Source organism: Alosa sapidissima, chromosome 13 (genome assembly GCF_018492685.1).
Source record: "Alosa sapidissima isolate fAloSap1 chromosome 13, fAloSap1.pri, whole genome shotgun sequence".
NCBI lineage: Eukaryota > Metazoa > Chordata > Actinopteri > Clupeiformes > Clupeidae > Alosa > Alosa sapidissima.
The window spans coordinates 4,598,566-4,620,987 of record NC_055969.1 but is presented as its reverse complement, the minus strand read 5'-3'; the positions used below and the strand labels follow the sequence as shown (position 1 = coordinate 4,620,987).

Sequence of the window (22,422 nt, the reverse complement as noted above, 5' to 3'; positions counted from 1 at the left end):
GCTCAAGACAGTTATACAACGAAAGCAGAGGTCTACATGCATGCTTACAAAGCTCCGCACAGCATTCCATGGCCAGCCACTTCAGCCAGCCACTTGGCCAGCCACAATGTCTTTTGCTGGTCACTGGAGAGGGTTGCTTGGATGACTTCCGCTCTACTCTGTTTGACATTACGTCGTTATTGTTGTGTTGAGCTCAGAGGCTCTACGGGCAAAGGGTTCAATTGGCAGTCTGGGCGGTGCGAGTAAGCCAGGGATGGATCAAAGCCAGCCCAGCGTGACGACGCGGAGGCTAGCTGAGAGCCAGCAGGGACACATGTGTCAATGCTTCGTAGAAATGCTGTGCTAATGAGCCTACCAGCCAGGCTGCGCCACCCCCGTGGACCCGGGAGAGGAGGAGGGGACTGTGGCCCAGGCGTCAACCAGAGCCTGGGCATTCACGGTGGGACCGGGGGTTCCCTTTTAATGGGCTCTCTGGTCACCAGGCGACACTGGTGCAGCAGCGAAAAATGATCAATGCGTGTTGCTCAAGATGATGTGTGTGGGAGTAAAGAGAGAGACAGAGAGATAGAGAGTGAACGAGTGAGTAAAAGAGAGTAGGAGAGAACCTCCCTTCCCCTTCCCCCTTTCACCCTATGATCCACCTTACTATTCTTAAACACCTAAATGACCTTCAAATTCAGATAACAAGCTGTAAGACAGATCCATTACAACATGAATTAAATATTCCATCTAGGTTAAAGGGCAGGCCTACACATCAGAAAAAGAGGGAGAAGACCAGAGCAACAGATTTAGAGGAGAAGAGCAGGTGCCAGGAGAGAGAGAGGGAGAGAGAGAGAGAGGCAGGCCAGAGAGTGGGAAGCCTCCTGCAGTGCTTACCAGGCGCTCGGACATGGGGGTCTTGTCTCCCGATGGGAGGTGCTGCTCCAGGGCCAACACGATGCAGTTGGCGATGATAGTGGCAAGGATCATGTACTCAAATGGAGTGTGAAGGTCAAGGAAGGACAAAAAAGACACAATCTGGACACATAATATTGCATTGCACTCAGAGGAGGACAGGACATAAGAACTAACTCAATGTAGTATCCTAACTAATGTATTGCTAATTACTAATGTATTGCACAGCAGATCTTCTGATAAAGGCAAACAATAATCAAATATATGACTGTACAAATGGGCACTGCAATGATTGTAAAAGCTATGACAATGCCATTAGGACATAATCAACCTATTAGCGAATCTTCTATCTTCTAAAACAAGTTCCAGGAAAGGTCGCAGTACTTAGTACAACCAAATGTCTTTACTTTTAACTTATTATGTGGTGTGTATGCTGATTTCCAGGGATTCAGGCACGATCCATTTTCCAATCCATTTTACATGACCATTCCCCTGAGGTTACGTCTTTATGGAATTGCCACGTTAAGCTCAATTAACTTCATAAGTCGCACCCCGAAGGGCACACATACAAAGTGTGCTCCATTTTTTCATATACCATCAAAAGCTGTCCGCTTGGCCACAGGAAATAAATCTGTATGCAGCTTTGATGTATACATTGTCTTAGGTTCCACTACCACAATGAACTGCTAAACGACGCTCCGACTTGACGTTAGGAATTTCAGTACCCTGGAGAGCGCCTCGAGACTTACTGCCTTCCTTAAATTTATCGCGCTATCTACAATATGACTGCCAAGTTCATTCCAACGCAACACTTCACGAGATAAAACTTAGGGGTTAAAGCTCACGGTACTTGAGACTGGTTTGCTGTAAGTGGCATTTCAGAAACTGCCAGTGCCGTGGGATTAGACAACTAGCATGAACTCTACAAGTAGCTTGTTGTAAATTTAAATGTGAGGGAACTCGTGGAGGTTGACACCTTATAAACATAATTTGTTAAAATGTTAATTTACATCAAGACTAAACTAGCGTTATATGACATCCTGTGAATTTAGGATGTGAAATCTCATTATCAGAAACGATTGCCCGTGACAATGAAGACATCTATAGGCCTGTTTTCTTCGAAAGCACGACAGAATTAACTGCAATAAAGCTTGAGACAACTGCTGTGGTACCACCCAAACCCAATGCATGCTGCGAGAGTCTTCGCCTATTAGATACCTATGCATTGACACAAACTGGTATTTTGAATGTTAGGTATCTTTCTATGTTGGGTACACTGTTATGAAGGTAACATTACAATGATGCAAAATGTCGGTTTTACAGAGACTGGAACCATGGGTCAAATTTGACAGATCTTTTCTCACACAGATGTAAGCTTGCATCACTCAAATCACTTGCAACCTGTTATCATTTTGACGGTATTTTTTAAATGGAAAGGATATGGCCATTCGGTAATTCTCTTAGCATACTTCCTTATGACATTGTCCTCGCTAAAAATAAACAAGGAGCGATTGACAGTGAAGCAATTCTGTTTTGTCTGTTTGGGGTTGTACAAAGCCATTGTCCTGGCTCTTTGAGCCATCGACTGCTTGTACATCCTCTGGCCGCCTGGGGGACCTCCCGCTCGGGCGCCACCTCTTCCAGCGCCCGGCGGACCTCCGCCTCCATAGCGGGTGGGTAGATCATCTCCAAAGCGAGCCATTCTAGAAATGAACAGATCCAACAAGGAATATCCAAAAAGACATTAATTACAATAGACAAGAGAAGCATCACAACGCACACACTTGCAAAGACCAAGAGTCTCCATCAGTGTATGCTGTTCCGTGTGATGTGACAACAGGAGAGAAATATTGGATTGTGTTCTCTTGATTGTATCTCTTCTTTCTACACCTCCTCAATCCATCATTCGGCGTAATACGAATAAATCGTAAAGTTCGCGTGCTTGCGTTCCAAGTAAACCACACTTCATTGACCCATAGGAAAAGCAAATTAATTCATTCTATATATCCAGAGGAGGACATTCCAGGTCGAAAAATGACCAAACCGAAAGGTAAACGTGTTCATGGTAGAATGTCATTCAGGGAGAATGTAAATTTTGCCATATTAAAAAAAAAGGTACAAACTACTCCAATATCGTCGTAAATCTCCGTTCTTTTGGTGAGTCCAACTAAACAAGGCTGTATGGCAAAAAATCCCTTCTTCACGAGCAAAATGTGAATGAATTACAAAACACTCAGAAGCGTCTTCCTCCGTACTTCCACTTGGCCACTTGCGATGTACAAATGTAGTCTATTGAGTAGGCACTGGTCCTCATGAATAGACACATGTGACTGAAATTAGCCTATCGGCAAGGCCACCTGCACAACGATTCTCCACCAGAATCGGGAGTAGGGATTCTCCAGCACATCCGATCAATACAAGCTTATTTATAACTCTTAAGTTACTCCGCCGTTTTTTTTTTTGCGTTTCTTTTTCCCCTCTACCGTTCCGTAATCTTGCAATAGCCTGTTGGGGGTCAGGACCATACCAGCTCTGTTTTCCGCCGTCTCTGACAAATTTTAATGCCACAGGTGCGTGCACTGAGCAAGCTACAAAGCAGGAAAAAGTACAGAAAAGCTATAGATTTTCAAATATTGTGGAGAAGTAACACACTGGTTTGGCATCAGCCAGGAAGACGTGACACATGTAGGCTACAGTCAAAAGATGGGGTTTATCAGGCAGTAAACTCGCAGCATGAATTAATGCTGCACTCAAAGGCTAATAAAGAGAATTTTGTCAATCAAATGTCATGCAGGTTATTTTCTAATGTTTTCACGCACGCTTTAGTCTAAATTAATGAAGAAATAAACAATTGCATACTCTGATTAATCCAACCGATAGGCCTACTGCATGTAATTGATATACGATGAAAACGACATCAGGTAAACTCTTAACATTAAAATGTAGGCGATTTGTTCTCAGAGCACATTTTCTCAGGCGTGCTTCCCGTCATAGCAGGAGCCACAGATACATCCTGTGGTCTCAGCGCAGTCGAGCACATGAAGAGTAAGGAAGGCACATCCTGGCACAGTGTGATGGGGTGTGGATATTAGACAGACATGCAGGATGTGACGGCCGAGATACACCTATAGATAAACCACAGGCTGAACTAAAGGACACGTTTCTCACGTCTAGTAGCACCACTACACACCCAAGTATCCATATAATCCATAGGCTGTATTGGAAACTAGAGCTGGTCTGCACACAATAACACTTAAAAATGATGCAGAGGAGATATAAAAAGCATTAGTAGCCATCGCCACCATTGAAACTGAGTCGTGGATTATTGACAATTGATTTAATGGTGATAGTTTCCTGTGGTGGTGTCATAGGGCGCACTGCAAAGTGCAAAGTTTTATCTGACCGATTAAAGTAGCCTACCTTGTGGAAAAACAGACTACAGTACATGCACTACAGAAGTCTACAGTAAAGTTGACCCGATATCAACTCTTCCAGGTATTGGAATCATTGGATCATTTTCACCACAACTGCATTCATTGCACGTCAATTTGATCCCAAGATGCGACCTTATTGAAACCCAGAAAGAGCATGCATTTCATCAGCTAATTGCTCAATGCAATCACACGTATGCCTAATAAAAACGCATTGTTAAACACATACTATTTAAAATATAGCCTCGGCCTACTCTGAAATATTGGAACAGCACTTATTCAGTTATCTTATTCATGCTAAGATGTGGGTCTTGTGTAATTGAATGCAATGTGGATTCCATGTTGCAATAGAATGATATCATTTTGGTACATTATACGCATCTTTCCAACAGATGTCATTCGTCATCATTATTATAAACCCATTGGTTGTCTTTAAGGTTATTTATTAGGCTACGTTCTGATGACCACAAAGGCGCTTAGTAATTATCTTTTCACCAGGAGGTCTCTACGTGAGAGATCCTGAAACCCCTTAGCCTTAATTTAGATTTAAGGTTTCGTGCGCATTATGTCCGCTGTCACTCAGTTCTTCTCCTGAGGCACAATTCGGTTGGAGCCGGTCGACTAGGAGGACAGAGACACATCTCATCAAAACTAAACTACTTCCAGTGATTATTCACGCAACCCTAGCTCCACAATCAGATACATAGCCTACCGGGGTGCAGATATGAACATGGCAATTTAACTTCATTTAAAAATGACACAATTCTCAAGCCTAAACATATCGTTTGCCATTGAAGTGAGTCAGTGCGCGAAAACATTCGAGATTATAAAAACAAACTCTACTCCATCTCGTGGTTGTTCAAGTGTAGTGCAGTGCTCCCTAATAGAGGAATCAGTCGACGTCCAACTTGATGGTCCACAAATAGTGGTAGCAAAGACTGAATGCATTAGAGCGCAGGAACCAAAGGGAGGTATGGTAGTAGTAGGGGTTATGTATGCTGGGATGTCTAATCATCACCGATAGCCTGCCATATAATATGAATAGCCTGATTTCAAAGTTGTCTAAATGGTGGAATCAAACCAGCTACCTGTATTCCTTATCATTTTAAAAGATTGTGGGATTTTTCATCAGCTCGGTTCCATTAATGTCCGCTCTTGTCCTGTACATTAAGGCATGCATGGCTACTGAAATGGCAATTTAATGTGAAATCAATAGTAGGCTGTGCGTCATTCAGTCTTCTAGTACATTAAGAATAACCGTATGACTACACAACACGTTGCAGCAGGTGGAGCAAAGTTAATATAACAGCTAACATAACATTACAGATGTTAGTTCACTACAGATCTGTGTAGCATCACTGGTATTCCTTGACAAGAAACTGCAAACAATTAATTTACGTTTCCTCAGAAAAGGACAGTAGGTTTTTAGAACTTCGAGGTTAGTGTGTACGTTGTAGTAGAGAAAACTTGAGGTAAAAAAAAAAGGGGGGGGGGGTTATGGCCTACCTCCCAGACCATGGCGTGTCGATGTCCTCAGAGAAAGTCTCGTGCGCATCGACGATATTTGGAACATTTTTGCTATGGAATGACCCTTCGAGTTCATAAATTGTGTCGTAGTATATTGGTTCTTCGGTGCCCACGTCAGACTCATCCAGGCTGTCGTCGTTCTCGCCGGGCCCAAACGTGGCGGTGTGTCTCTCTCTGTTGGATGTGTCGGTGCGAGACCACGAACTGTACTCTGCGCCCAAGGTCAACATCCGCCAAGCACCAAATGTGGCTGACCTCACAGCTTCAATAAAAAACCGAGACAGTATTAGTAGCCTACCCTATCTACAAGTTATACCTATACGTTACATGGTCAATTTATGTAAAAATACTTAACAGATGTTTACTTTAGCTCAATTACCAATGATATAGACATCATTTATGGTTCATATTTGCCATTTACCCTTGTGAGATCACATTTATGATGATATGATTATTTTCATTTTTGTGAGAAAACGAGGAAATTCAATTAGCCTATAAAAAAGGTTAAATAAAATAGAAAACAAGATTTTGGATCATTAGCCTATTGGTGCTTATTTCTAAGAATTTAATCAGAACAAGTGAAAGTGCTTGAAATGTAACAATTTTGTAACTATGTGTGTTAATAGCAGGTGCAGAAAGACAACATTCCCGCACACAGACACCTACACTCAGACACACACACACACACAGCAGGCCCAGTTAGGAGGACACAGTTACATAGCTACAATTATTACACTCGGGTCCAGTAAACCCAAACATCTTATATGTAACAGTTATGTGTAGGGGCGGTGTACCGTGTGCAGTCATTGAAAATAAGTTATGTTTTATGTTCTTCACAGAAAATGAGCCAAGGCCAATGAGTTTGAGTTAGAACAAATAACAAAATAGCATAATTTTTCTTTTAGCAAACATTGAAAATGGGCCCCACAGACCCAAACATCTTACAGGGGTTAAATGACAATTTGGCAATTAAGTAAACATCTTACAGGGGTTAAAGATAGATAGATAGATAGATAGATAGATAGATACTTTATTGATCCCCAGGGGAAATTCAAAGTCTCAGTAGCATACAGAAATCACACACACATTCACTAACAGCAGAAAAAAGTAATTAAAAGTATATAATATAAAAAACACAACTAAGCAATAAGGACAGTAGAAGATAAAGAATATACTTAATATACTAAAATACAAATTATACTAAATAACACTTAATCTAAATCAATTCTAAAAACAGTATCCACATAGTGGGTGATTAATCAAGAGGTGCTTGCAATGACTGAGGCAGGGACTGAGCCTGTGATTCTCTGTGCATACTGTAGTAAGGTAAGGTAAGGTGCTCTGTGTGAGGTGTCATGGTGATGGTGCAAATGAGTAAGTCCAACAGTGCAACAGTGCAAGAATAAAGTCTAGAGACCAGCATAAAATAAATATGGACATATCAGCGAGTAGGCAAGGTAATATAAAAAAAACTATAGAAAAAACTCTATATATACATATATATATAACTATATTAAGAAAAGGTATAAGTGTGGCCACAATTCGGCTGTGGCATGGAGGGAGGGGTAATGCATATGTGCTAATATAGCATGCAAACAGTGAGGCAGTTAGACAGTGGTAAAATGAGAACTTCAAGAGCAATTTATTTTAGGAAAAGTGAAATGTGGGTTTAGTCCAGTCATTAGCCCATTGGTAGGCCTACTGAAATCTGGACCATGTGCACAGGTGTTTTGAGTATGTTACAGTTTTAGTCCTCAGAATCTTTGGCACCATGTCATACTTTTAAGATAATCAGATCACAGTTAATCAACTGAGATCAATGGCAAAATTGTGAAGCATTACTGCACAAACTGATTTGTCAAACATACTTTTAGAATAATGTGTAAAACGAAATTAAGACAAAAGACTTTGATTAGAAAAAAGAAAAGTGGAAAGAAGACCTCTATGTAAGTAAGACTCAAGCACCTGTTTGGTGTCCTGAGCCACATAATTCCTACCATAGACCACAGTGGATCTCCTCTCCGCCCATCTGGAGTAGGGAAGTGCCCTCCTCATTGCCATGGTAGATTCACTGTTTGTGCCCCAGCATTTAAAAACACGCAAAGGACATCAGTTGGACAGTCTGTTGGTCTGTTGCTCCGTACGTCCCTTTCCCTCATCTGTCTGGTCTGTCTACGTCCAAACTAATGAACCAACCAAACAGGAGACTAGGCCCATGAACTTTTCCCCATGGAATGCGGAAAACAGTTTCCTGTCAGGGCTAGCTAAGAGCTTTAATCATCGTATCCAAAGTTCTCTGTTCTCCTCTGGAGCTTTCATAGCAGTTCTATGGAACTCCTTTCTTTCTGGGTAATCAGGAAGGGAACAATCATTATGCAGTTTATACAGAGGAAAGAAGGCCAAGCTGATATGCAATCAGAGATTTCCTGCTCTACCCTCCTAGTGCCATGTCTCTCCTCTTAGAAGAATCTCAGGGCTCATGACGCAGAGTCTGTCCCTAATTGAAATGACTGCCACTAGCAGTGGTCCTGACAAGATGAAGTGGCTCCATGTTTGTTGCCCTCAGCGTCATGCATTTTAATGAAAGCTTTTAGGTCTCAGCGTGTTGCATTGTGTCATGCAACTGAGTCATGCCAGAGTGTGTCACTAGGGGTCCGTGCTTGCGTACGTATGCATGGGTGTGTAGTACTCACACACCTCTGCTGTGCATGAAAGACTTGTCCCCGGTAACTCCACACTTTCTTCTAATCAAAACAGAAATTTGTCCAAGTTCAGATTTTAAAATGCTTGGTGCTGATGGGGATGGATCAGTCTGGATGATATTGAGGACTGGTAGTACAAACAGGAAATGTACTCAAACCCACACTACAATTACAAAGAGGACACTAATCCAACCAAACAAATCTAGCATGTAATCTTTGTAAGGAGCGCTTAGACAGTCATCTGTGCACAGTGTGACCACAGTTCATATACTGACAAGATTTATATGCAAAAATGTAAACAGGCAATGAATGCAGTGGTCAACAGCATCCTTTTATTAGTAGTAAATTTATTGAAAAAGAAAGATACAACCAATCATGGAGCATCGTAAGTTTCACCATCCAGAAATATGTAACATAAAGAAAAGGTATTTTTATTTCTATTTTTGAATTTTTGTACTTACATCTCTGAGAATTTGCACAAGGGACAATACTATACTAAGCACATTTAAAAAGACGGAATAATAGGTTGACCAGCCACATGAAGTCATGAAACGGAAATGATACTGGTTAACTACATCTATTACAGTTAGAAAACTGGAGGTAAATTTAAATGTAAAAAAAAAGAAAACAAAAAAACTTGACTTCATCTTATTTTACAACTCATATTCACTTCTTGTGAGCAATATAAAACGAACACAACAAAAAAAAAACTTTTTCAGCACCATTTTCTCTGTCCATGTGTGTCACCCAATCCTCCTGGTTTTCTTGTAGCGATACGAATGCTCTGCTTACTTTTGCAAGTGTTCAGTAAACATGCCATCTTTTCATTTGAACTGAACATTAAAAATGAAATAATATTAATAAAAATGCTCCCTCCCCTTTTCAATTTGTCATAATGGAATTATACAAAAGAGAGCAGGTGTGTCAACACTCCAATCATTTCCAAGACAGATACATGCGAGAGGACCAGCGAGAGGACCAGCAAGAAAAGTATGAAATAAGAAGCTTGTCCAGTACACTGCACCATTGGAGCTCATGTCAGCAAAGAGTAGCCCAGCACTGCCCTCTGTTTTTCATGAGGAAGATACCCGGCTGGATTAAACGGACCATGACCTTTGGGACCAGACAATAATTATGAGGATCCCATTGACCAGAGACAGGCATCTTGCCGCAGTGCAATGCAACAAATATGATAGAGAAGACATTTAATGAAAAAAAAAATAAAAATAAATTCCAATGGGCCCTCAAACACTCCTTTCCACCAGAAGTCCTTCGGCATTAATTTCTCCTCAAGTTCTTCTGAAGTAATTTCAACACAGCGACATCCTTCTCAGTACAAATAGTGCGGACGTGAACGACTGCTCCTCCCAGTTGACAGGTCAGTCAGCTGAATTGTGTGTGGACGTCCAGTGATTGACAGATGCTCTCAGATGACTGAGTGGTAGCAGATAATGTGCTGTGGATGCACTGTGGGCACAAGTCATGCAGTCACTCTCGCAAATGTACTGTTTGTAGTTGTAGTATTCACAAAAGATCCAGCAGCATTTGACTCGATTACCCAGAAGGCTTCAGTCCAAAGGGGTGGCAGAGAAACTATGTTGAAGGATAATAATAACTATAAAAAAAAATAAAAAAAAACTTACAGATTTAAAAACAAATCAGAATAAAAAGAGAAGGCTTTTTTTACACACTATTCGTATCACATTCCCCCCCTATCGCCGTCTTCCGTTCCAGCTATCTCTAAGACGTAGTCGCTGGAAGCACTTCCTGGCCCAAATGCATAATGTTTTTAGCTTCCTCAGTCATGGCGCTCTGTACAGAACCCCAGCAAAACAAAAGCTGGCATGACTTTGACATTAGGTCCGACATGGGGGCTAGGGCTGGAGGGGGTAAGGGGGTTCACGTGTGCGTTTCTGTGTTCCTCCATGCTGGTGTGGAAGGGGGGGTGAGCAAGTCAGTGGAGTTTGGCTGGTAGAGAGGGTGGTGCTAGGGTGGAGTGGATGGGGCAGGGTGGAGGGAGGGAGGTGAAAGGGGGGGCAGTGATGGCGATGTGTGCCCCAACAGGGAGCACTCTGTGCGTGGGGAGGATCAGGAGGGGCTGGAGGGGGTGGTGGAGGAGCTGGTGTCGGGCAGGGCACTGGGCTGCTGATCCGCCTGCCGCTGGGCCATGGCCGCCGCAGAGTACTTGCATTTGGTGGAGCCACACTGACAACTGAAGTCCTTGCCCTTGATGTCCCAGAAGTGCTCACCATAGTCAAAGCTAAGGAAGAAGAGAAGAAAATAACATAACATGTGTTAGACCAATTTATGATTCTTTTTATTGATTAACAAAGACAGAACTGAGACAGAAGGCTTTCTGAACCTACAAATTACTTTTGATGACCTTGGTATCTTATGGGAGCATTTACAATGATATGCCTCTAGTGGGCAGTACTGAGGTGGTGGTGCCACCACAGATTAATCTGCAGAATGCAGATAACATTTAGTCTAGCGTGGTTAATTCATGCTAAAATGATAACTTGATTTTACACACTATTTTTAAATTCCTGTTTCAGTGCCTACTTTGTTATTATCTTTTAACGAGTATGAATGTGAGCATGTTGTGGTATATATGAAAAGTACACTGAGTATGTTATGGTAAGGTGCCAACATGTTTGATAGGGTATGGTGTTCTAGTTATTCTGGTGTATGTTTAAACTAACAGAGACAGTGCCGTTGTGGTGTGGTGTGGTGAGGTGAAAGAGGGGGTGCTGCATCCCTCTCGTACCCCAGCTCTTCGCCAGCGCTGATGTTCTTGCTGGCAAAGAAAGCCACACGGGGGAAGCGCAGGTCCTGGTGCGAGGTGAACACACGGCACGGGAACAGGTTCGGCTCACACAAGTGATTGATGAAGCGGCTGATGTTGCCGTAGAAACGGGCATCTATACAGTACACATCCCCTACCTGCAAGGCAACAGGAGACTATGGTTACCAACGCATACCAGTTTGCGCTACAACTGTATTAGTTGAGTATTAAACTATATCCAATCCATGCTTACTTGCTGACATGGTATCGAACAAATGCATGTTTTAACCAACTGTGTGGCTACTGGCTAGACACTAGGTAGGACCTCAAATGGCACTATGCTGGAGGAAAGTGTAAGGTATAGAGCCACACTTAAGGTAGGATATGAAAAAGTGGGCACATCAAACAAATCACTGAGAATAAACACAAACCATATCAAAGGAATAGCTTATTATTTTCCAATCTCCCTCAAGAGCAACATCAAGGGGTTGGCAGAATAAAAAGGACTTTGTGATGAGCTGTTAGACGGAGACTTGTTTGTGCAACCCGCCCCTACACATACACGCTCACAATGAGGCATGGCAGAATGTTAAACCTTCAGACAAGCTTATGCTGCATTCCTGTTATGCCACTGAGCATGTGTGTTTGTGTGTGCATTTGTCTGGTGTTTAAGCTATGCGGTGAAGTTAATTACCTGCACTATACAGGTAATGTAATAAAGGTGTAGTTGGCATTTTCAGACACAATTAACCTAACCCATCCTACATGACTGACACATGTGGGATTGAAACCAAACCAAATATTTGTGTTATAGAAATTTTAGAATGCTATTGTGGTGAGCCTAGACTGGTCAATTGACCTAGCTACTTACAGGCTAAGCAAAGTTGGCACTTTTTAATTTGCTAAGTTATCATCATTCAACCTTACATACCCACAAGCACCACAAATCTACCCAAGTGAAACTTGGATTGATGTCTCTCTTAGGAATTACCACACCACCACAGTCGTGGTTTAAAACTCAATTACCCAACCAGCGAAGCCACACACTTGGTGTGGAGACAGCACTCTCTGAAGGCTCAGTAATTGTGTCACCTGCGGGTACGACTGCCTCTCTCCAAGATGGAGGTCATCTCTCACACGCACGCACATCATAGACATATAAGAAACCATTCACAGTCAATGACACATACCTAAAAAAAAGATTCCCTCCTGCCTTTCTTCCATAACAGTGGCATTTAACAATATGAAGATGAGGCACACAGTGTTTATGGTGATTGCCGAACGGTTGGTGGGCTCACCAGACCAGCATCAGTAGTCATCATCATAACAATCTGGGGGCTTTGTAGCTCATCATCCGGGCTCATTATGGGATATGGGGCGTTCACTCAACCTCTTTTAGGAACACAAGGATTAAGTAATGCAACCTAACCTCAAACGAAGACCTACCTTGAGCAATTCAAAGCATCTGCTGCCTTAAAGCAACGCTAGCACCAGGCTTCAAACATTTCAGTTTTTAATACAAGGATTAAAACTGAGATCTGAGGTGTCGTTGGTAAGGTTAGTTTTAAGTATGGTTTTATGTTTTTCTTAGACGTCAAAGATAGTATTGTGGTAGTCAGTACCTTGTTGTCCAAGCTGAACAAGTAGGAGTCGTTTTCCCTCACATCAGCCTCTGCGTCTGAAATGATTTCCCCAACATATCTGCACAGGACAACAAATTGACAGCAATCAGATATCCCAGTCACAGACAAAGAACCCAAGACGCAATGGCAGATGGAACACAGTGTTTCCCACAGAATTGAATTCTATTTGTGGTGGTAGATTTGCAGAATTAACTTGAATGCAACAGTTTTTAACAAATTAGTGCAGCACAGTTATGATTCTAACCAGATTTAAGCACAATTTAGTACAACCAGGAAAATCATTGTGTGGTGGTCAATGTTGATATTGTGGTGGGCCGCCACAAATAAGTCAATGTATGGTAAACACTGGAACAATTAGCATAAATGACAAAGCGAAATCAGTATCAGCTAGAGAGGGAGTGACTCACTCGCAGACAAATGTGCCCTGGGGGATGTCTTGCAGCGTCCTTACCCCCCAGCCCATCAAACTGGTCCTGAACAGCTGCAGGCGTAACCTGAAAGGAAGAGAATGGGACATCAATGGATAGACTTCTATCTAGCAGCATGATACTGTACATTAACACTGATGAGAGCCTTTGGTACACTGTCTAATTCTATATTATGCTAGTGTTGGGCATTATTGAGTATACAACTGTGTGCTTTAGTCCTAGGGTCTTCTCAGTGATATGTTTATATGACTGAGGGTGACCTTATTATACTGTAAGATAGATATGTATGCGTGAAGCAACAGTCAGTGGCGAGTTGTTACCGTAGTCCATTTTGCACGACGCGGTTCTTGCATGTTCTCCAGCACGAGCAGGCGTGGTTGCACTCAAAGATGAGTGGCGGCTCCTCCGTGCAGAACTCTGGCAGTAAATGGCCCTCCTGGAGGAGTGAACAGTGAAGACTGAAGCCCTGCGGTTTCTACTACCTGAAAGCCAGCTGTTTCTTGAATTTGACTACTTACAGTGGGTGACCTGTTTGTTTTCTCACACATGCTATCTAGAATAAATAACTTTTGCATAGGTGTGTTTACCTGTCCTTCACATGACTAAGCATCTTCGAAAGATGTATGAAGATGCAATATAGACATATATTTATTGAAACAACATATTTATTATGCAATTCTTTGCCCAAAATAACCACCAGTCATAAATACCCTGACACACCAAGTGGCTTGTTTTTTGTTGGACAGGAGTCAAAGGATTTAACAAATATTTTCTTAGCAACCCTTCCGTAGTCACAGCAGGAGTTCTTACCTTGTCATACCAACAGCGCAGACTGAGTTGCCCACACATACAGTTGGTTGAGGAACAGTCGTCTTTGCACACACAATACTGTCAACAGAAACATAGAGCGATATTTGAAACCTAGTTCTATGTTCATGCATAAAATATGTGTTAATTCGATAATTGTTAATTCGTTAATTGTACATACAAACAAAACTCTTGTTAAAATCTACTGCTTGGATATGACTAAATGTGTATAAGTGTGAGTGGCTGTTAACTGTGTCTTGCTTACCTGTAAGTGTGTAATGTTTTTGTCTATGTTCATTGGGGATGTAACACAGTTGTCAGGGATGTATTTGTAGTTGTCAGGGCAGGGCTCACTGTCGACAGCGTTGACACACGGAACAGGTACAGCCTCATAACCTCGTGCAATATCCCTGCAGACATGCAGCACAGTGGAGACACATGAACATACGCACACAAGATTAGAGGGAGAAAGAGAGGTAGGGAGGAGAAAACAAACAACAAGTCTATGGGGAATAACAAATACATCCAGCCAGTTAAATGTGTTATTGAAAAAAAATTAAATAATTTAGAAGACAGTGCACTGGTAAGACAATAGCAGAGAACTGTTAAAAGGACCCCTAAAGAGACCAGAGCACCATAAAAAGGAAGCAGTAGAGGAAAAAGCTAATTATAGTCCAATGAAGGCACAGACAGACTCAAATAAGCTGGCCAACTCTAAGTGGAGTGTGGAGTGGTAAGACCCGCGGGGCCTTGCTCTGCTGCCCGGGGGAGGGAGCGGTACCTGTTGAGGAGCTTCTCTGCAGGCGTGGCCCGGCCGCCCTGGCTCTCCTTCAGCCGGCGGCTGTTCTGCAGCGTGCTCCACACCTTGGAGTTGTGGCTGCAGCACTCCAGCGGCGTCTCCCCCTCACGGTTCTTCAAACTCACGTCTGCCCCCCGGGACAAGAACATTCTGTGGAGGACCCAAGAGAACCCATTTTAAACAAGTGCCCCACTTCATGTGGCATCGGGCGATACCACAAGGTGTTGTAATAAAGGCTGTCAAATTAAATCTCACAGATTCTCCAGAAGCACTCTTATTTCTAACATCTAATAACTGTGACCTCCAACCACTCTTACTCACAAAACATCCAATAAGAATCTGAACGATCTAAACATTTGCTATAGACTATATGACATTTGTTGTGTTACTAATAGGCCACTAAAAACCAAATATAGAGGCTTTGTCTTGCAAATCTTGCAAAAGGAAACGTCGAAAGAACTTTTATCTGGTTGCACATTAACGGTTTGTGCACAGTGCTTTATAGTATATCCAGGTTGCTGAAAAGCAGTGTTTGACTGACGTGACACAGTCGAGACGGTTCTCCCGAGAAGCGATGTGTACTGGCGAGTCTCCGTGGATGTTGACTGCTTGCAGGTCACAGCGCCCCTCCAGAAAGATCTCGGCAATCTCCACACAGCCAGAGAACGCTGCCCAGTGCAAACAGATATTCTCCTCCTAAAACCAAAAGGTCATAGGGTAAGAGGTCAGGTTGTATCAGGGTTCTCTTTGGTGGGGAAAATAGAGGGAATTTCTCTCAATGCACAGCTATAGGAAAGGGAAGGGAAGGGAAGAGTCCACAACTCTTCAGAACACTTTTCCTTTCCTCCATACAGTAATAGTAGGAGCCACATTTAAGGGCTAGCAGCTTCAAGACTTCCCAGCATGGGAACAACTCTTAGGTCTGAATAGCCTTTTTCCTTAAGTGGAAGCATTCACTAACTCACAAAAGAGGAAACCTGATTAAAAGCATAAGAAAGACTTAAAGCATTGTTAAAGCATTGTTAAAGCATTGTTGAAGCGTTGTTAAAGCGTTGTAGCCATCATACTCTGTAGAGCCAGGCCCTCAGCATGGGCACGTATGACAGTGCCAGAGATATGAACCTTGTCTCTGATGTTGATGTCCGCTCCTTTGGAGAGTAGCAGCTTGACCAGCTCCACATGCCTGTACTCCGTGGCCCAAATCATCGCTGTCCAGCCTCCATCATCCTGAGATATTGCAAAAAATAAATATTGTATTATGGGACAGGCCAGTTTCACACTGTTATCTGAAGAATGTACTGAAGAAGAAACTCAGGCTTTTTTACAAGAAATTCCACGGTTGTGTTAAAAATCCAAGACCTAAAGTTAACTACATTACTGTGGTATGTGACACAGAAAGTACTCACCTGACAGTTGATGTCAATTAGACCAGTGCTCAGCAAGTGCTGCACAATCTCAAAATGCCCAAGTTTAGCAGCCAGGTGGAGACACGTAGAACCCTCCGCATCCTACAAGGACAAAATAAAATCGTCAAATAAACCAATTAATATACACTATTCACACAAAACAGCACAGTCCTTTACTCACAATGTGTGAAATATGACAAATCAGGTCATAAAAAACACACATTATCAGCAAATAAGAAACACACTCCTCAGAGGCTGGTAGATATCTATTCAACACAGATATTTAACAAAAGAGGCAAAAAAACTGCACTATCCATATTTGTGTGGAGAAGAACCAAGTTACTTTATTATCTCTGGCTGAAGCCGCCCTATAGATGCTGAACCCTGAAAATTGTAGATAACAGTCAGTGCACTCACAGTGCCCTTCTTATAATCATGCAGTTGTAAACTTCTATGTGTTTATACTTTATACCTTTATACTACTATTAACTGTTGCTTAAGCACACTCCCTAGTTGAGTTCCTCCTTTTTCAATACACTAAGTGAAACGGTAGCCAGCTGGTACAATAGCTGTGCAATAAATACGTAAATGCATTCAGAGACATGCTAGCGACAGATGCTAGCACCCATGGGTGTTATTTTGCGAGCATGCTCGCCTCCCAATCCAAGTTGTTGCAAGTTTGTGGGACAAGGTGCAAGGCTTACCTGCATGATTGACAACTCGAATCAGGTTACATAAGTACTATGTAAAGTTCCATGGTCTATTTAGAGAATGCTAAATTGCCATATACTGTATGTTATAGATGCATAGGTACCGGAATTACTCTTTCCTAACTAATAGGTTTCAATAGAGACCATGACCAACCTTATGTGTTACGCTAGCCCCTGCCTTCAAGAGATAGCGCACAGTGTCCATGTGATTATTCTCACAGGCTTCCATCAGAGGGGTCCGTTGGTCGTCATCACACATGTTGAGGTTAGCGCCCGCCTGCCAGACAGGAGAATCCCAAATTACTCGTGGGGATTACTCTAGAGCACTAGAGCACATGAGCACATGAGCACATGGCAGAGGTAATGATGGACTTTACTCGCTGGCAGTCCAACCACATGATGGAATTACCACACCTGTCAAGGAGCTTTAAAGGAGCATTCTCATTTGGAAGAGTTAAAAAAAGTTAAGGTATTGGGGCTATTTGAGGCTCTACCTGGACCAGCATGTGGCAGACTTCCTCGTGTCCGGCCTCGGCTGCCACATGGAGGGGCGTTCGCTTGGTCTGGTTCTCCATCTTAAAGTTTGGGTCAATGCCATCAACTGTTGGTCAGAAAAAATAAACAAAAGTCATGTTAACAATAATCCAACTATGTCTCGTTAAATAAGATGAGCCCCATCCCTACTGTGATTGATGGAAAATATGAGTAAGTGATAAATTCTTACCCAACATGAGCAAGACTTTCTGCAGCTCCCCTTGTTTGGCAGAAATGTACAGCTGCTTTGGATGAAACCGCAGTTTCTTGGGTCTGTAAATGAAGGAAAGAATGGCATAATAAAGGAATGGTGAACTATTAAAAAAAAAAAACATTACCAGATCTGGTCTATTTGCAGCTGTTACCTTGAGGCAAGCAGCACTTTTGGATTAATTGTGCAAAGTTAATGTGTTTACGACTATGATGTATATTTAAATCTGCCCTAGTGGGTGGCCATGTGAGTGGAGACAACCCTACAGCTGCATCTCTCTCTTGTCTTTAGACAGTCTGACACACCTCCAGTGTTTCCTCTATGTACATCACTGCACCTCAAAGAGTCTTGAGAGAAGATCAAAACAGCTGAGGGCAGACTCTCAACACTTGATCAATCACGTGCCACAACACAATTACGGTGTTCCACACGAGGGGGTCTTACTTCTCTGTGTCCAGTGCCAGCAGGATGCTCTCCAAAGTCTCTTTAGGTGGTCCCAGGGCAGGCAGGACAGGCAGGACAGGCACGCCAGCCACTGCTGGGGCTCCTGGTTTGGGAGCCACCAGGGCTTGAGACGTGGTTGCCACCTCCGCAGGTTTGGGCAGCGTGCTGTCTGCTCTGCCCTCACTGGACACGGATAAGCGAGATGACCTGCAAAAGGGGAATAAACACTCATCAGTTTAATTTATGAAGTCATATCAAAAGTATTATTACACGGCTCTTTTGTGCTTTTAATTCACATCTTTTATATCACTCCGCATTATCGGAAAATAAGTCCCTCCAGGACGAAACAAGATCCCTCCGCTAGCACATTGGGGTCCTGATCGCCCTGTCGGGATTTATTTTCCGATAATGACCGGCGTTCTATACACTATCCCTTACTTAATAGCAATCAAGTACGAACATGTTACTGGCAATATTAAGTCCACAAATCTGGGCAGTATGTCAAGGTGCATACAAAAATGTAAATTAATTTCCTTTCCATGTTTGCTTGATTCAAATGAATAGCAAACAGTTCCTTTTACTACCCTCCGCCCTCCCAGATGCTTATGAAGCTACCCTTGAGGCACCCTTGATTTTGTGAGCATACCCTCCAGTGGTGGTATCTGCTCTACCCTCAGAGGTGCTTGGGGTGGCGGGGGCCTGGGTAGGGGGCACAGTGGAGGTGGTGTCAGCCTTGGCGATGGTCACTTCCTTGGCTTTGCTGGCCTCCTCTCCGCAATGCGGGCAGAAGCTCTGGCCCTTAAGCATGGATGCACAAGCTCGGTGGAACCGATGAGAGATATTGCTGTCTGGCTGACACTCCATGAAGGTCCCCTGTGGGTTGATGAGAAAGACAAGCTGGCTTAAGCTTTGGAGTGGAGTTCACTCTCTGGGATTTTGTTTGGTGTTTGGCTCAAATATCATCAGACATGACGTCATCCGGAATCCCTTAAAATACCTTTAAGTGGGTGTTTGCTTTAGCCTAGAAATCTAGACGCACCCTAGCGGCAGCAAATTACATTTCCGCCACGGCGTCTCGTGACGCTGGCCGAAATGCTCAGGGAAATTACATTTGTTGCCAGGGCTAGTCTAGCAACTCTCCGTTGGCTTGTGAGTTCAAAAAATTAAACTTCTATCAGGCTAATCAAATCATGTATAGTTGTTAGGCGGGCTTAACATAATGACTGATGGCAGAGTTGCAACGGTTTGGCTTGAATTCCCTGCTACTTGAAAAAAGAATAAGATAATGTTGCTGTTGACGAACAGTGCGACACGAGTTAAGCTTTTATTAAAGTTGGCAAAAGTTTGAACTAGCCAACTAGCTCCGCTGGTGGGATACGCATGGGACTAGAGCTGTCCTATTGCGTGCAGAGGGAATTTGAAAGACAACCGATTATCCCGCCCCTCGGACTGAGTACTGCGAACGGTGAGTGCCCAGACCCTACATTTTAATGTGGGTCTGGCTCGTCAGGCTATGTTAGCTTTGCAGTGGAATGCAATTCTCTCTGTAATTCTAAGTCATCAATACTTGATTGGAAAATTGGATGGATTTGGATACATAAAAAAAAAAAAAAAAATAGATTGAATGGTGTATTCAATGACATTTCTGCTATTTCAAGGTTCAAGGTTATTCTCTGGCTACAAGCATTGTTAATGCATGCATACATCACACAAACAATACTTGACATTGCCAACATAATGTCATGAAGTCCTTGTTGTCCTTCACAAAACATCACCTATTCAAGAAATGTTGTAACGAATGACTGTTAAGTTTGGAGACTTACAGAAGACATTCACCAGTGTCAGTATGGGTCATGCTTTCAATTTTGATTTTGATGAGCTTCTCAGATCCTTAAAGACCATCAGTGAAAATCACGTTTTTAACTTTGTTAACAAGTCCATATGATGTCGGCTAGATACAATGAGCAAAAAAAAAGGATTCCTGCTTTGGATTGAATTTGGATTTCCACTAATCACAGCCAAAGTGGGTTAATTCAGGCATCGGCCCAGAGTGCGTCGTAAAGGTGCAGATCCAATTCCTGATTCAATTATTCAAGAATATCCAAACAGCAGGTGAACAGTGTGTGGAGAGGTGGCAGGACCAGACAGAAACCCATTCCCGAAATGAGGAAGGTGTATGTTAGATTTATGCCATTTTAAAGCCACAAGGGGATTTTTTTTTCTCTCATGAAAACAACTTCTGAATATATACTTTAGAGGAAACCGCTGTATAAAAAAACTATCTTTAAAAAAATTTCAAAACCCAATTAATCACCTGCCTAATGCTCAGGGAAATAAGCATTAGGGGAAGGTTTTATAAATGACTAACAAAATGTCAATAGAAGGGTGCAATAAAAATGAAATATAATGGCTGTGTACAACACTACAAGCATGATAAAGCCAAATAAAAAGCAGAACTGTTGAAGATTGCTAGCTCAGGCATGGCAATAAAACAGCACAAACATGTGATTAAAGGACACAGAGGTGCCAATAACTCACCGCCCTACAGAAGAAACCACAGCCAGGGCAGCACTGATGCTTCACCATGCCAGCCCGATGGTCCTCGCACAGAACCAGCAGTTGAACGGTGTTGGACGGCCGCATCATCTCGTGTTTTAATACGGCGCTCTGACACCTGGTCAACTGAGGTGAAAAATTTGAAAAGAGGACAGTTAAATGAAGAAATGATTAGTGTTAGGCAGCTCGCTCTCAGTTGCACCAAGTGAAAAAACAAACAGAAAATGTCAAGAATCATCATTAAATCAATCAATCCCAGTGTCTCTACAGTTATTCTTACCTGTCCGTCTACACTCTCTGTGGCCATGCATTTCCTATCCGCAAGAGTGAGGATTTCACGGCTCTTCGGCGTCTCCATGCGGCAGCTACATAATGGGAGTTCCTGTACCATATCGGTCTCCATCTCCTTAAGACCACTGGTCATGCCTAAAGATACATGTCCAAATCTCTCAATTAAATTTGAAAGAGCTGCCATGCAGATATCAAAAGGCCAATAATAGTTTCTAGAAAATCATCTGAAAAGGTGAATACTATAGTGCTTGTACATTCCTGATTCACTGCAGACAAGTAGCACTACCAGAGTCAACAAATGTTGACAAATTTACTGAATAACCTGCTCTTTGCACGCAATGACCTTTTTGTGACACACCTCACCACCAGGGGGCAGTGTGAAGACTCACTGAAACATCACGCCTGGCATGTCAATCCAGCTTGAGCTCGCACTCCGCATCGCCCAATGGAACCAAAACAGCCCAGACCAAGACAATTCCACCATGAAACAAAATACTTCAAAACTTTCTTTTGGTCTGTGAGACAAATTTATGAAAGGCTTTTTCTCATCACACATCTAATACTGATTCCAGTACCTTCTTTACCAATTTTATAACTCGAGAGGCTATACCTTATTGTACCAAGACTGAAACTATCAGGTACCTTTGGACTGACCTTTGCTCTGAGATGTCAGCAGCTCCTCCTGAGCCTTCAGGTTAAGGGAGTCCAGGGGAACCTCTGTGTATTCCTTACTGACCTCAGCTGAAACTTGGGACTGGATTGTGTGACTGGGACTTGGGATTGGATTGTGTGTCTGGGGTTCTGTACCTTTGATGGGAAAAAGTTCGGAGTCAGATGGAACCAAGTAACTGGGATAAATATTGAGGAGGACGAAAACATCTAACTGACAAATAGTCTGTCAGGTCAGATGCATCAAAGATAGTTGAAAATAGATGTTCTACAGTAGTCAGTGTAGAAATGTTGACATCCAGACTGATCAGAGAGAAACATTTTCCAGTTATTTTTGCTGAACGATCTAAATAAGGGTTTGGCCTTTGCTCTAGAGGAGGCTAGGTGTTGTGTCTCTGGACACCAGGGAACATGGGACCCTGGCTCAGGAGCAAGGTTAGATGCACTGTACCAGGTACTTCCTCCGTCTTCATCTTCATCTTACGTTTGCGTTTCCTAGAAGGTCGAAGCCAAGGGTTGTCTCCTTTGCCCTTCTTTTTCAACTTCTTCTTCAAGCTGGACCCGATGCTCTGTAAGTGCAGACAA

The 22,422-nt window shown here is 42.7% G+C and overlaps 2 protein-coding genes across 14 annotated transcripts in view; both read right to left on the bottom strand.

The window, feature by feature from the left end:
* The window catches only part of cacna1bb (calcium channel, voltage-dependent, N type, alpha 1B subunit, b), a 152,019-nt gene extending 144,002 nt beyond the window's left edge, over window positions 1–8,017 (bottom strand). For both annotated transcript variants that reach the window (XM_042060163.1, XM_042060164.1), the window contains exons 1-4: window positions 7,850–8,017; window positions 5,832–6,114; window positions 2,337–2,597; window positions 877–982 (exon numbers count right to left, since the gene is read on the bottom strand). In XM_042060163.1, coding sequence (XP_041916097.1) covers window positions 877–982; window positions 2,337–2,597; window positions 5,832–6,114; window positions 7,850–7,913 — 714 coding nt within the window. In that variant the 5' untranslated portion in view covers window positions 7,914–8,017. The remainder of the gene's footprint in view (window positions 1–876; window positions 983–2,336; window positions 2,598–5,831; window positions 6,115–7,849) is intronic.
* An 847-nt stretch (window positions 8,018–8,864) lies between these two features.
* Window positions 8,865–22,422, bottom strand: part of ehmt1b (euchromatic histone-lysine N-methyltransferase 1b) — a 33,615-nt gene continuing 20,057 nt past the window's right edge. For 10 of the 12 annotated variants that reach the window (XM_042060187.1, XM_042060193.1, XM_042060186.1 and 7 more), the window contains exons 8-27: window positions 22,289–22,406; window positions 21,811–21,975; window positions 21,158–21,303; window positions 20,860–21,003; window positions 18,968–19,194; window positions 18,322–18,528; window positions 17,857–17,939; window positions 17,627–17,733; window positions 17,287–17,409; window positions 16,423–16,524; window positions 16,139–16,243; window positions 15,558–15,712; window positions 14,999–15,166; window positions 14,483–14,627; window positions 14,221–14,298; window positions 13,731–13,846; window positions 13,390–13,476; window positions 12,962–13,040; window positions 11,322–11,497; window positions 8,865–10,814 (exon numbers count right to left, since the gene is read on the bottom strand). In XM_042060187.1, coding sequence (XP_041916121.1) covers window positions 10,643–10,814; window positions 11,322–11,497; window positions 12,962–13,040; window positions 13,390–13,476; window positions 13,731–13,846; window positions 14,221–14,298; window positions 14,483–14,627; window positions 14,999–15,166; window positions 15,558–15,712; window positions 16,139–16,243; window positions 16,423–16,524; window positions 17,287–17,409; window positions 17,627–17,733; window positions 17,857–17,939; window positions 18,322–18,528; window positions 18,968–19,194; window positions 20,860–21,003; window positions 21,158–21,303; window positions 21,811–21,975; window positions 22,289–22,406 — 2,703 coding nt within the window. In that variant the 3' untranslated portion in view covers window positions 8,865–10,642. The remainder of the gene's footprint in view (window positions 10,815–11,321; window positions 11,498–12,961; window positions 13,041–13,389; window positions 13,477–13,730; window positions 13,847–14,220; window positions 14,299–14,482; window positions 14,628–14,998; window positions 15,167–15,557; window positions 15,713–16,138; window positions 16,244–16,422; window positions 16,525–17,286; window positions 17,410–17,626; window positions 17,734–17,856; window positions 17,940–18,321; window positions 18,529–18,967; window positions 19,195–20,859; window positions 21,004–21,157; window positions 21,304–21,810; window positions 21,976–22,288; window positions 22,407–22,422) is intronic. The other 2 variants (XM_042060185.1, XM_042060184.1) reach the window with 2 other exon arrangements.